Consider the following 15,385-nt stretch of genomic DNA (forward strand, 5'->3'; position numbering starts at 1 on the left):
TCTCTCAGAGATAAGATAGGATGGAAAATGAGAAAATATATGGTCAAAGTCATGTAGGAAAATTTGGAAATGTAATCATTAAAAAATCTCAAGGTTTACAAATTCTTTTTCAATCCATATGTCCATAAAAAGAGGTGTTAAGTATTGGAGATAACCATTCTTACTCTAGGAAAGAAATATTTTTTGAATTACAGATTGAGAAACCTTGCTTCAGAGACTTCCCTTGAGCTCCCTCATTCAACAGGGCCATGTAAACCTTTACTATAGGTTCCAGTTTGAGGGCAATGGATGGATAACTTCATGGAGGTAGATGCTTTGAAGCAATGAGCATTCTAGGGAGAATATTGGAGAGCAGTGGTAGTAGGAGGCTGTGGGGCAGGGGAAAGGTCTGTCAATGAGAGGAAGCACCTGTGTGTGGAAAGTGCAGCAGGGATGAAGGAAAATCTATCCTTTGTGACTCTCTAAAGTACATATTTATGTACACAGAATGTGATGAATTTTCACTTGGGAAACACACCATTATTTAAAACATATTTTTTCTCTTTCACAGAATGGCTTCACACCATTTTCCCTTGCTGTATATAGAAAGAAAGATCTCATGGCAGCGTTCTTAAAGGAGAGTGGTGCAGACATAACTGAAATCATTGAGTCCAACAGGTACAGTCTCTTCTTTTTCACAGTCTCAGTGCTGTTCTATAGGGTGACAGTGGCTTAAGTCAGAAACACTAAACTGATGGGAGGAAGATTGTCTTAAACTTGGATGGACATGGTGAGGAACACCCAGAAAATGTCACGTGGAAAAAGGACTGTTCTGACCACAAGAAAATAGTATGCACCAGGGCTCAGAGCCTCTTTTAGTACTGACTTTCTTATTTTCATCTGCCTTGCTGGTGATTTTATGTTACTTACTTCAACTTCCCATTAGTTGATTAGTTAATTTTTTTGAAAATGAAATTTATAATCAATTTTAGTATTTCTATTCTGTTTTTTATTATTTTCTCTTAAAATGCTACAGTCTACATTAACAAGTTTTGAAACTCATGCTGTACTTTGGGCCACTCATTGCTTTAAGGGTTATTGTATAGTCACATATTATTGTTTTCTATGACACAAACCATCATCACAATTATAGGTGCACCAACTCCATGGTATTTTTTTTCTTGTTTCTGTCCTCTCTGAATTGTTTGACATTGTGCTAGTTAGACATGTACCCAACGTTAGTAAGCATCTAATATTAGGGACAATTTTCCATGGTGAATACAAAGACCTGAGATTCAAGTTCAATCACTGCATTGGGGATCTCATCAGCAGTGTCCTTTGGAAATGGTTCTGTAGAGCAGGATTCCATAACAGGCCTGAAGCCCAACATGGAAGCAAGAGGAGCGATTGCTTCAGAGTTTACCAACTCTATCCCCCGGAATCTGGAGCTTAGCCATAGCCAGGAAAGACTGGAAACTGAGAGACTATGTTCCCCTTCCATGCGTTCTGGAACAAGATGTGACTCAACACCACACAGCCACATATGGTAAGGTCTTGGCATTTACTTGCAAACAGGTAAGTAACAACACAATACCACTTGCATTGTGCTATAATCATGCTGTTCTGTGTCAGTGCTGGCCAACTGATGTTTAAAGGCAAGGATTGATTTCCCTTTCTACCCAGCACATGTCTTGAGAGGAAGCATCAGACTCATAATTAAGTGTCAGAGCATAGAGTAAGTTATTTGTAAATATCTCTAATGAGAGTTATATTAGGAATGCAAAAAGGAGCATGCCAAAACATTTGACGAACACTTTTCCTGTGAATATCAAAATAATTATCCCTTTCTTACTACATCACAGTGAAGCTTCACTCGGGGAAGAGTCAAAATCCCCTGCTATTAAAAAGCTTCATTTATTTTTAAATTTTGATGTTTGAGTGTATGTGGACGTCTGCAAGCATGTGCTTTGAGTAGGCCAGGAGGAGGATATGATCTATTCTAGAGTTACAGGTATTAATGTGCTGCCCATCCTATGTGCTGGGAACTTAAAATGGAACCAAAGTTGAGTTCTCTTCAAGAGCAGCAAGCTGCCTTCCCTACTGAGCCATCATGCCAACATGAATGGTTTTAGCCTAAACTAAGTAAGTGATGGAGAACATATGGCTGTTATAATGGAACTAAAGCTTCTCAGTGCAGAAACTTTGCATTAACCCCTGAATCTAAATAATGCACATATCTGTGTTCATCTGCAGCCGCATCTTCTCCGTATTGCTACTTAACTAGCTTCCCTTTCCTCTCTCTTCTCGTGGGATTCAGGCATATTCTATTCTGTCAAATCTTTCTCTGATTCATCACTGTGTTTCTTGCCACTCAAATATACATCAGTTTCAAACATAGGTCCTTCCTTCTACCAAGAATCTTTACCTTTATTATCTGGCATTAAAGGCATGGACCACCATGCCCAGACATGCTTTTCTTTACCTGTATCTTGCTCTATACCAGGCTGTCCATGAACACAGATCTACTTGCCTCTATCTCCTGGATTAAAGGAGTGTTTGAATTCTAGCTGGATCACACGGCCCATGAATAGCCACGTTCTGAATTAAAATTCCTCTGTACTTAGTCCAGGGAAGAATGTAGCCAAGGAGAAAGCATTGCTTTCCTTCAGCTCTAGGCCTCGTGTGAGTTATACAGGCTCAGCACCACACAGAAATGCATGTTGACATAGAAACAGCCCTGTAGTAGGTTCAGCATTCATTCATGCATGAACTGTTAAGAAACAGCTTGAAGTTACCAAAAATGTGGTGTCTCCTGAGCATGCAGGCAGGAGAATGCTTAGAGCAGGAATCAAGTCATGATGTAGGGAACCACCCTCTTTGTAGAAAGCCCTGTGCTAAGTGATATGCCTGCAAAGTGTCAGGACAGATATGGGGCGTCGGTGTCCTAGGGACATGGGCAGATGAAGGAAACAGAGCTACATCTATGAACACATAAATATAACACTACTGAAGCCTCTAGAACAAAACATATAAAAATCACTATCATTTTTCTATGTGTGTGGGAGGAAGGGATGCTTTTTCATCCAGAAGCACATTTTCATCAATTTCCATGAAGAAAAACGTAGGGATAGTAGTCATCAATCATAATCAGCTGGTCAAAAATTGAATTCCAAGGAGTTTGTGCCATGTATTGGCTTATGCCTTTAATCCCAGAACTCAAGGGGCAAAGGGCATGTGTATCTCTGAGTTCACATGGTTCACATTCTGGGTTTCAGGCCAGTTGGTTACAAAGTGAGATCCTGTTTCAGATAGACACTCAAAAATAGAGAATTTGGAACACATGCTAAATGCTTTTCATATGGAGAGTAAACTAATGACCATTTTTAACATATGTCACAGTGAAGGAACATCTTCCAACCAGCCAGAGCCACGGACTGAAACACATGTGAGCTACAACGAAGGTAAGATTTCTACAGTGAAGTGCTCTATCTGTTCCTACCTACCCTAAATAAAATAAAACATAGCAAAAATTTTAGTACCACAAATGGAGTTCAAGAAATCAAGTGTGAATGCAGTAATTTCTGTTTTCATCTTTATTTTCTCAGATTCTAGAAAGTCAGAATAAGCACTTTCAACTCTGAAAATATGCTGTCAAAATGTTGCACATTTTATTTTGATGCTGATGTATGTACTGTCTTTTTATGAATAAGAAAGTTTCTTCACCTGGCTGGATTACATAGTAGCAAATTGAACTGTTAATAAAACTGGGTGTTCTTTCCATTTTTATAGCAAATGCCTTGTACTTTGTACAGCAGATGATTATGGAGTTGAGTATCACTAAAATGCAATTATTTTACAAATAAGAGTATATATTCAATCACTTCTTTTCTTTCTTTGGTTTAGTCTGTTTCCAAGGTGATGATCATTGAGTTTTGTTAACATTATAGACATGCACATTCCAGTGGTTATTGTTTTAGAACTATTCCCTTTAGTCTTTGATAATTAGATCAGTGGGTGATGGAAGACATGGGTTAACATTTTCCAGAAAAGTTTTGGACATGAAGAGGAGAATTGAGACAACAATATTCTGTATTTCAAAGCACTTATTACACAACCATTGAGTCCGGTGGTCAGTGTGTCAGGGGAAAGAGCACGCTGCAGAGTTTGTACTTTCAGAATTCATCATCATAGCATCTTTTAATACCTAACTTGCCATTGGTGACCACACTAGAGATTGAATCCAAATACATGTCTTCCCATTAGCGATAAGATGTAAATCATCAAGGTAATGGTACACAGGTAACTTTAATATATGACATCATTATAAATTTTCCTGTTTTGCTTGTGTGAAGATGAGGACAGACTGAGCCATCTGATGATGGTGACAAACACAGACTTTTTCTCTGAGCTACAATCCCAGCACACTTGTTAGTGGAAAATATAGCCTTCCTGCATCATGGGAGGTTTAAGAAGGTACAGCAAGTTTTCCTGAAACAAGAATAAACAATAATTTTCATTTATGGAAAAGAAACTGTTGGTATACAGTGAAAACTTGATGAGCTCAGAATTTATGCTTGTAAATTTGTAAATTAATTGCATGTAAGAAAGTGGCCCATGAAATGTACTACGCAATTACCATAGATGCTTCTTAGTTGCTCTCTAACTGTGAGGTATAGCTCAGGATGCATAACTACCAATGGAGGAATATGTTGAGTAATGCTTTCCATGAGAGATGATGGACATTGTCGTGGGCATGTTTGAAGCTGCACATAAAATTGGGACCAGAGCTGGAACTAAGGGTGTTCTTCCCCAAAGAGCATGAGGAGATTAAGCACATTGTTCTCTCTCTAGTCTTTTTGTAGAGACTGTTGTCCATGGTCTGTTTCTGACTGTTATGCTTCAACGTGCTGCAAATGACAATCACCTTACATTTAGCTTCCTATGCTAGAGATTTCCACCATAACTGAACAATTTCAACTAAATGGCTGAACAAGCATATTTGTTTTTCTGAAGGGTAAAAAAGATTATATGGTCTAAGATTTTCTCTTTTTAGGTCTTTTGGTGTATGACAACTTTTTCTCTGTTATGTACTACTGGATGTCCTGGAAATCGCCGAGATCCACCAGCCTCTGCTGACTTCCTAGTGCTGTGATTAAAGATGTTCATCATGGTGCCAAATCTAGAATTCTTTCTGGTACTATTAACCCAGAGACAAGCAACCACCCCAAGAAGCTACTTTGTTACACAGTCAATTTGGGATCCTGGTTCTGGTTATGATGTCACTTTAGCTGAGTGTTTAATTTCACAAGGCCCTGTATAGAAGTTTATTTTTAAACATTAGTGCTTTTTAGATTTCTCTGTCTTTGGATTGAAATATAGAGAGAATGTAACTGTTTTCCATGAATTAATTGGCTAAAAACTACTTACCCTATAATCATCACCAGATTTGAAACAAATGAATTGATACCAACAAGCAATGAGTCTGATCACTTATACATACAGTTCCCTAGTTATAATGAAATGCATTTTGGCTTTATTTTTAGAAGTGCACTGCAGTACTGATCCAAAGACCATCAGAAGGTAAGATTTAATTAATTTAACAATACATTAACATGAAGGAAATTGACAGATAAGAAGCCAATTGTTGTTGGATGTGTTCTCAGATAAATACTGTATCATATACTTAATCCTGGCTTAATATCCCACACTCTTATGTGATACAATTTTAGACTAAAAACTTGTTCCTTTTTGTTTGTATAAACATGAATTTTCTTTTCAGCTATGATTTCTGAAGCACTAACTCTCCGCTGTGGAATAGCACCCCTCTAGTGTTACAGTTATTAATGTCAAACCGACTCTCCTTACAGGGTGTGGATCTACTCTTTCATTCATAGTTACATTTTGAGGTGACTACTGAGAGCATGCATGACCTGGGAACACGCTGAGTTATCAGACAATATCCCAGGCAGCTGAATTTTGCTTTTCTTCTTTGACAACAACTTTACACTCAAATTCCCTTTGTATCATATGCAGCACATGTTTATAAGTGGTGTAACCCCTACACCTCATCTTTATACCAGAAACACTCCAATCATGAATCATCCCCTCAGTCAATTCCCTATCTTAATGGAAGAGACACAAATTGCAACGTGACATAGTTATCTCTGTATACTGGGGGTTTTCTTACATGCTATTTGGACGTTAACATAGACATGAAGTCCCATTTCTCTCCATGATCTGTAAGCTCAGACACTGGTCAGGTAGAATATTGAAAGTTATGTTTCAAGTCAATTCCACCCTCTTTATAGTGAATTAGCACCATAATAGAGGACAGTTTATTTTATAGTCTTTAATGGGGCTTGTAGCAATAAAATGTTTAGATACATTATTAAATAGCTGATTTATTCCAAGATAAAAGATCCCTAAATCATCACAACTAGTGCCCAAAGTGAAGATCCATAATTCTCTGGTAGCTACTAATGTTCAAAGGCACACCTTGCCACAACCACATGTTAAATCCTACTTGGAATTCTACAGTTCCAGAGGAAATAACCAAACTTACCCACTAAGTTTTATTCTTGTCTTTTCATGGTATTGTTACATCATAGTAGAAAGACTTGTTTAGCAAAGAAACAGCCAGATTGTGGTTTCTGCATTCAATGGGATACCAAGGAAGAGTTTGAACAAATACAAAAACAAGCTGCGAAATTAAGTGTGCTATTAAAAGCAAGTATCCATTCTATGGTCTAGATTTCAATCTCTTGTAAGGGAAAATACCAACAAAGTATCATGACAGAGATTGTCCTTTGGCATCTAGGGGTACAGAGCAATGAGTGGAGTCAGGATACTAATTGTCTTGAGCACATGCATATGAAACCATCAGTTACTGTAGCTAACAGGGCTGGAAAAGACGCACTTCTCTCTCTCTCTCTCTCTCTCTCTCTCTCTCTCTCTCTCTCTCTCTCTCTCTCTCTCTCTGTGTGTGTGTGTGTGTGTGTGTGTGTGTGTGCTTTTGTTCAGTTATTTCATTATGGTATAAAATCTTTTTTAAAATTGAAAGAAAAGAGTCACTGAACATAGCCAACCTGTTGGAAAACAAATTACCTGGTTTTTTCTGGCTGCTGACATTTTAAGGGAATTAATTATTCATCTTTTCAAATTGTTTGTGTTTTCCTGGATTTCTTTAAGGGATTAATTCATGCCCTCTTTAAGGACCTCTATCATCTTTATATATTTGGGTTCAAGGTCTTTCCTTGTGCTTCAGTGTTGTTGGAATATTCAGCACCTGTTGTGGTAGCATGGAAGGTCTGTTGTGAAGACATTTTACTCTGGATGTTATTGATTATGTTCTTACACTGCCAACTAGGCATCTGGGGTTGGGATGAGTATATATCTATGTGTGAGTTTGTGGGTTTGTCGATGTTGGGTGCATGCTTTGTTCCCTAGTTTCTCTTTGCTCTCTAGATTTGTGTAAAGTGTGAGGGCTGTGTATTGCTTGTTTTACTGGACAGCTCAGCTGGTTTCCCCACAGGAAATGACTGATGATGTTACAGGCTGGAATGTAATGATGGAGCGATAGGATAGTAGGAAGGATGGTATATGTTACCAATAGAAGATATGGGCAGGGGGGGGGTGTGCGCAGTATGCAGGCAACGATCCATTGCTGCTCTTCTAGGGATGAGACTGAATGATTGTGTCCATGTGAAGATGCGTAGATAGATAGAAAGGTAGATAGATACATAGATGAGAGATGAACATTTTAGAGCAACCTACCTGGTTTACTGGAAGGCCAAGTCTTTCTGTGTCTTAGAGAAACCACAGCCACTTTGCCAAAGTTGTAGGTTGTTACAACTTCGTTAGAACTAGTTAGAAAACTTACCTCAAGAGTGTGAATATTTATCCCACGATCCTGTCTCTACAATGGATCTCCTTCTCTTCTGTACCGATTGATCCATGACATGTATTTACTGGCTGTAGGTCAAAGGTGCAAATCCACCTCATATCAATTCAGAACCTTAAGATGTATGATTGGCCTCACATATACATTTTTCCCAGGAGCTAGATTATATACCCATCATCCTATGTGAGTAATTTTGGCAACTCCACTTGTATTTCCTACCTCATTTTTATCACTGAAGTTTGAAGTCATCTCCCATATGTGGTAGACATTGATAGCTTAACAGAAACAGAGTCAGATGATCTTTGTAGATGAATGAAGAGTATAAACATGCAGATCATGGCCTATGAATATTAGCTAGCATTTGCTTAGAGGGTTCTTTGGGTTTATTTGGTTTTAGGAAAGACAGAGAGGAGGCGGTGAGGGAGAGAAAGGGGGAGAAATGGAGAGGGTGAGGGGGAGGGAAGAAAGGAAGGGAATGGAGAGAGGAAGAGATAGGGGAGGATACCCTGAATATCCTTGGATGGCCTAGTATTTGTTTTGCCACCCAGGATGCCTTCAAAGTCACTCGGATATACTTGATTTTCCTTCTAGTGCTTTATTAAAGTCTTCCAGTACTAACTCCTGTCTTAAAGAATGTTTGTAATTGATAATTATTCATATCCTAGTAAAATTCTTTTTCTAGGACTATATCTCATTTTTAACATTTTTTCTTCATTTTATTTTCATTTGTAAAAGCATAAGTGTTCATGTTCTTTTGTAGACATATTACAAACATCCACTATGTCAAGATTTTAAGGACACTTAGAAATGCAGCAAAGCAACTGTTCATCCTTACTCTGTTTAGCTTCCTGCCAAAATAATTGTTCTGTTGAGGGGCCCTGAATTTCAAACACATGAAAGAAACATGTCAATACAGCAAGTGTCAGAAATGGAATTTGTTGTAACAGTGGTAGTGAGTGTTTAGTAATAAAATGGAAGACCATAGTAGCAAGGCCCATGGAAGAGGATGAGTGAAGACTTATCGAATGAACCTAGCAAAAGGAGATGGGAATGAGTTTACAGCGAATAGTGGGGATTGAAGAATGTTAGTGTGATTAGTAGTGTGGGTTTTAGGAAAGTCAAAAATAGGGCATTGACAGTTTTGGCAGTGACCATATTAAAATTCATATCTGGAAATAATCAATAATCACAAGACATTAAAATCGTTAGTTGAACAGAGTCCTGAAAATGCTTTTTCTGTTTAGACTGCCTAATTGGAGGAACTGAAAATGTCAAGGTATACATTAAAAAGTAGCAGTTTGGGGTTGAGGAGAGAGCTGTTAATGAAGTGCAGTGTCTGTAAATGGGAGCTACTGAGTTTGATGCCACAGCACACATAAAATCCAGGCATGATTGTACGTGCACATGCACATGACTGAGGAGGCAGAATTTTCATTGTCAGTTTAAGGCTTGCTGAAAAAACAACTTTGAAGGACATATTTGTCTCTTATTTCAGTGACACACTCTTATGTGGTGGACAGCATCCAAGGAGGAAGAACACTGATATCCACTGTTCTACAAACATACACACACACAAACACACACACACAAACACACACACACGAGGGGGGGGGAGAGAGAGAGACAGACAGACAGACAGACAGACAGACAGACAGAAACACAGACAGACAGATAGAGAGACAGAGAGACAGAGAGAGATAGAGGGACAGAGACAGAGAGACAGAGACACAGAGAGAAAGAGACAGAGAGAGAGAGAGAGAGAGAGAGAGAGAGAGAGAGAGAGAGAGAGATCCCTTGAAGCAGTCTTTGTACCAGATGTGCTGCTTGCGGTACTTACATAAATAACTCAAACTTTACACAGGTGTGGATAATAGAAAGGATATACAATGCTTTGTCTTTAACTTCAATTAGCCATTGGAGAAAGATATACCCAATTTTCTACTTGTTTTAGGCAGTGGATTTATTTCAATTCAGATAGCAAAAGAATGTACTTGCTACTGATCTCTCCATCTCTCTCTCTCTCCCTTCCTCTCTCTCTCTCCCTTCCTCTCTCTCTCTCTCTCTCTCTCTCTCTCTCTCTCTCTCTGTTTGTGTGTCTGTGTGTGAGTGTGTGAGCACGTGCTCTGCCTGTTCCTGTGTGCAAGTTTGAAGGGAAGAGGAGAATGTTGGGGTCTTATTCTATCCCTCTCTACACTGTCCAGTTTATGTAGGATGTCTCACTGAACCTGGAGTTAGACTTGAATTCAACAAGCCACCACCTTGCTCTGTCTCTTCCACCCACAGTACTTAGGTTACAAATGCAAGTTCAGGTTTTTTCCGTGTAGGGTGAGAATTCAAGCTTAGGTCATTGAGTGTGGCCAGCATGCACTCTTATTGTCTTAGCCACTTCTAAAGCTGCTGACTTTTTAAGAAAGTAGAACTGTGAATTAGTCTTTCTTGAATGTTTTATAGATTGAGAAATGTTAAGCTCACAAAGACAACCAAAATCTTTAAAAGGATCTGGTGGCTTTGGATTACATAAAGGCAGATATGTCACTTAATATATAGGTAATAGATATTTCACCAGAGTTTCTGAAATAAACAAACCCACCCATTACTGAACATTTTTATTCTAAAGGATCACTGACAAACCTGACCCTGATGTTCCTGGGCCTACAAGAGAGGACAGTGACAGTATTTCTGCTCTCGAGGTAAAATACTCATTTGTGAAATATTTTTTCTTATAAATTTGTTAGAATACAAAGAAGTGTACCTCTCTCAATTTTGTGTGGAAAGTTGTTCAGAGGAAACCGTTTTATAGATGTGGAACTTTGGGTAAATTCCAAGTGAGCAGTAAGTCCTTGAAGGTAGTGTAGCCAAATAAGAGAATGGAGTGAAAACACATAGTGAATGGAAGATTGAGCACAGCTATTTTTTCATTGAATATATTTGATGTCTGGCTGAGGATGCTTTGCCTGTATAAATTCACATTAGTATGATATTGAAACATGACTTGATAATAGACCTGAATATATTTTATGGGTCCAGTTCTTTTAGTGAGTCAAGAATTTCTCAGGTGCTTCTACAACCAGCATAAACACAGGTAGGTTGTATCTTGCCTTGGGCACTCCAATGTAAGGATTACATGACAAGAGCATGTCCTCTGTTTCCTTCTTGGCCTCTGTATTTAGACTAAAAAGAAACTGTGCATCTTCAGCCATTTGTTGTCTGTCCATCAACATTTGCATTATGAAGAGCTTGCACTATGTTTTCTATTTGATTCCACTAAGATTACATTTAAAATTCCTCATCCATTTAAACACTATGTGGGTTTTCTCCAATTAGTCATCTATTTTGGAAGGGATGATTCATACTACAGAGTAACATTTTAATTTTTAATATGATTTCCATTAAAAAAACATATGCTGAAACCACTTGTGCCTCATCCTAGGATTAGAAATATTAGAAGAATTTTGTTTAGAAAGTACATATTCATTTCAAAGCTACTTCATAACCATGAACTGCTAGAGGTGTGTTCCTGGATCCTGAAAGTGAGTGTGTGTATAAACTGTAAGTTCTGTTGTCATGATGTTTGAGTGTGACTAGGGGACAAATAGGTTACTAAAGCAGTTTCCCAGGTGCTATGATAAGGATTTTACTAGTAATTAGTTCAGTGTTTATTATTTAAAGGAAAAAAGAAATGGAAAATAATGTTCACTTTCACATGAAAGGAGACAAAGATTGATGAAAGTGTGGCTACTAATATTAATAATCAATCTTATAGATGGTCTAGAAATGTTAAAGCATAAGTTTAGTCCAAACCACAATGACAAGGCCAAGATTCTAAGTTCATCATTTTCTTCAATTCGAAGCTAGTGTAAATATTTTTACTTTGTAATGATTGATGTTCTAGTAATATGTGAATAGATAAGCATATTTGAAGACTTCACTGTTAACTTTTTCTTTACTAGTCTATTGTCCATACCCCATGACTACTAAAAAATAAAGTAGCTTGGAAATCATGCCCCCTACCTGTCACAAATAAGTTAATTTCAGAACAAAACAAAAAAGTTAATTCTCTATTTTTCCACTACAGAAAATATCTGAAGACCCAGAAATGAAGACAAACAGCAGTGAGTGTGTGTCTGTGAAACCTCCATCAACATTTTCACATCACAGCAAGCTATCCAGAAGAAGTATAAAGAAAAGATTTAAAAACCTTTTTGGAACATATTCAGCTAATGTTTGTCCCCAGAAAGAACCTCTACCTATTCCCTCTGAAGGACAAACACCCATAAAGGTAATTACCACTCATTCAAAAGTACATATTTGTGTGTGTATGTGTGTGTGTGTGAGTGTGTGTGTGCGTGATGGACTCAGAAGTGTGTAGCCCAACCTCAACATGCTCTGCACCTCGTTAAAACAAACCAGTTGTCATGAAAATACAGGGAATACATAATAGAGATTCCTAGAGTAGTTCCACGGAAATAAATATGCTTATGTTATATATACATACACACATACATACATACATACATACATACATACATACATACACAGTCACACATAGATACAGCTGAAATGTGGAGGTAAAAAGGATGACTTACAAATCAGTTCTCTCTTCACACCATGTCAACCAAATTTGGGTTGTCGATCTTGTTGACAAGTGCCTTTATCCACTTATGCATCTCATGGACCTCTGATTTACACTCTCTCTAAAAACATTTTAACATTAACACGCACACACACACACACACAGAGAGAGAGAGAGAGAGAGAGAGAGAGAGAGAGAGAGAGAGAGAGAGAGAGAGAGAGAGAGAGAGAGAGAGAAACAGAGAACTTTGTGTTTATATATTTAGTTCCTGCCTTTGGTGATTTTTTAGTCTTTGGGATGTGTCCTACCCAGCAGAATAAAATTTCTTGTGATCAGTCTTATGCTCATCACCACTTCTGGCACCTTTCTGAGTTCTCTGCTTCCTGATATGCTCTAGTGGGCAAAGAGTGTAAATGATAGTCAAGGATACAGTATAGGCTCTGTTTCACCTCTCATACCAAATTAGACTTTTATCTCAAACTTCTAATAGACTTAAGGATTTTACTTACTTTAGGTTAAAAAAGAACTATAGCATAGAAATATTGACAAACATAAACTATTGCATTCTATGGTAACTTGAAGGTAAATTTTATTTTCAGAAACAGCTTTTATACTCAAGGTACTTTTGTTGGTTTGTGTTCCCTTTCTGCCTTCATGTGTATAATTTCCTGATAAGGTGAAGATGTGCTCAACTTTGAGACAACCTCAATGGTTGCACTTATGAGCAATGTGACACTGATGGCCAGTAGGCTAGATCTCAGGAAAAGGACTACCTTACTGGGGCCTGAAATCTGTAGTTTGATGTTGTGATGGACTCCTGTCAGGTTCTTAGAGCTATATCTGCCTTGTGTTTTCAATTGTCTTAAGTCAGTTTTCAACATTTCAGATAGAGTTGTGTAAAATCTTCTAATGGAAGGATCTCTTTGACATGCTAAAAACCATAGAATTCATTGTTTGACAAACTTAATGTATACCTATATTTATTTATTCCAATCCATACTGTTATTTTTTTGGCTTGGGTTTTGCTTTTATTCTAGGCTGGTATAATTGATTATCATTTCTCCATGAGACCTTTTGTGAGTAGCTAAGTATATACAGAGACATTTTATTCTTAAACACTATTTTGTTAATATTTTTGCTGTGCCCATACCACATGACGCTGAAGAACTAAGTCATTTTGAAAACAAATACACCGAAATGAAAACACCAGCAAAATACTTGGCAGTGATATCAAGAACACTAACCATCCATCTTCTCATCAGCAGAATGCATCTCCAGACTCAGCAAAAAAGATACTTGACAGAGAGTCTGTGCCTCCGAAACTTCCTCCTGAGGACACTCGTGGGGATATGTTGATGGAGCAAAAGAACACTCGGGAAGACCGACCCATCAAAGAAGAAGCAACAAAGATGGTTTGTGGTCTCTCTAAGAATACTGAAGATAATGTTCTTGTGGAAGAGCACCTACCTAGGACCGCTGAAGAGGAAACACACTCCACGGTAATCATCACAAATTAGAAAACTACTGTTCTATGGTAATAACCACACATATTTAGGAAGCCATTTAACAACATCTGCCTTTAGCAAGACTACACCATTAGCTTCCTCCCTTGAGCCTGTCACTTCCCAAGCCATTGCTTTTGTTGTGGTTTTCAGTGCTAAGAATGAAGTCTTGCCTGGGGAACAGGTCTCAGATACAATTCAAGACAGGTTGATTAGTCCCTTAACCTTTGTGCCACTTTTACAACAATGTGTAATTTTTGGTGTCTTGGTTAAAAACCATGTGGCTTTTATTGCAGGCATTATGATCAGGATCTCTATTCTATTCTAGTGATGGCTGAGTTAGCTTCTGTGTCAGTACCATGCTGCTTTTATTACTATGGCTGTATAGGAAAACTTGGGATCCTGTATGGTGACACCCTCAGTATTGTTCTTTTTCCTTGGTATTATGTTGGGTATCCAGGCTTTTTTGTGCCTCTATATGAATATTAAAATTCTTTCACCAGTCTCTCTGAGGATACCACTGGAATTTCAACTAAAATTGCATTGACTCTCTAGATTACTTCTGGTAGAGTGCCATTTTTCATAATGTTGAAATCTGTCAATCCATGACCATGTAAGATATTTGCATCTTCTAATATTGTTCTCATATTTTTTCCTTGTATCTCAATTCTTTCATTGATGAGGCCTCATCGACAAGGATGGTAATTTTATTTCTAGATATGTTTTTTGAAACTATTTATAATGGAGATGTTTCCACAATATCTCTCTCAGCACACTTGTAATTGGTATATAAATACGCTATTCATTTTCTAAGATTATTAGTTATTGTATTTGCATTATCTTTGCCCTTTCTGTAATATTTTTGTTGTGTCTTTTGCTTTTTTGTATTAGTGTATATTTGGATTCACAGAAGGAATTTAGAAAGGCTTCGTCTGTTACTTCTTTTTTTCGGTATTTCAGTAATGTAAAAAGGACTGACTATAAGTCTTTACATGTCAAGGAGAAATCAGCTGTAAAACCATCTGAGCATGGCTGGGTTTTTTTCTCCAGTCAGAAGCCTTTTTGATAGTCTTTAATCTTCCCATTTGTTACAGCAAAATTTAGCCTGTTGATCTTAGTTTGGTTTAATTTTTGGTGATTTGGTGAATCTGGAAATTTGTGCAATTATTTCGATTATCCAGCTTAACACATAATTTTTAAAAGTTTATTCATTATGTATACAGTATGATCACAACACATTATAGATGGTTGTGAGATACCATGTGGTTGGTGGGATTTGAACTCAGGACCTCTGGAAGAGCAGTCAGTGCTCTTAACTGCTGAGCCATCTCCCCATCCTCCAATACATGTTTTTAAAATTAACTTTAACCATCTAAGTTCTTAGTTATCTTTATGTGTATTGGTCTTTTGCCTGCATGTGTTTATATACCA

The 15,385-nt window shown here is 37.7% G+C and overlaps 1 protein-coding gene across 3 annotated transcripts in view; it reads left to right on the plus strand.

Annotated features, from left to right (window-relative positions):
* The window catches only part of LOC311608578 (uncharacterized protein), a 46,382-nt gene that overhangs the window by 4,965 nt on the left and 26,032 nt on the right, over nt 1-15,385 (plus strand). For 2 of the 3 annotated variants that reach the window (XM_084801117.1, XM_084801119.1), the window contains exons 4-9: nt 551-657; nt 3,379-3,440; nt 5,523-5,559; nt 10,497-10,569; nt 11,955-12,158; nt 13,715-13,951. In XM_084801117.1, the coding sequence (XP_084657243.1) occupies nt 551-657; nt 3,379-3,440; nt 5,523-5,559; nt 10,497-10,569; nt 11,955-12,158; nt 13,715-13,951 (720 nt within the window). The remainder of the gene's footprint in view (nt 1-550; nt 658-3,378; nt 3,441-5,522; nt 5,560-10,496; nt 10,570-11,954; nt 12,159-13,714; nt 13,952-15,385) is intronic. The other variant, XM_084801118.1, reaches the window with a different exon arrangement.

The sequence above is a fragment of the Acomys minous genome (genome assembly GCF_964271855.1).
Source record: "Acomys minous genome assembly, chromosome: 11".
NCBI lineage: Eukaryota > Metazoa > Chordata > Mammalia > Rodentia > Muridae > Acomys > Acomys minous.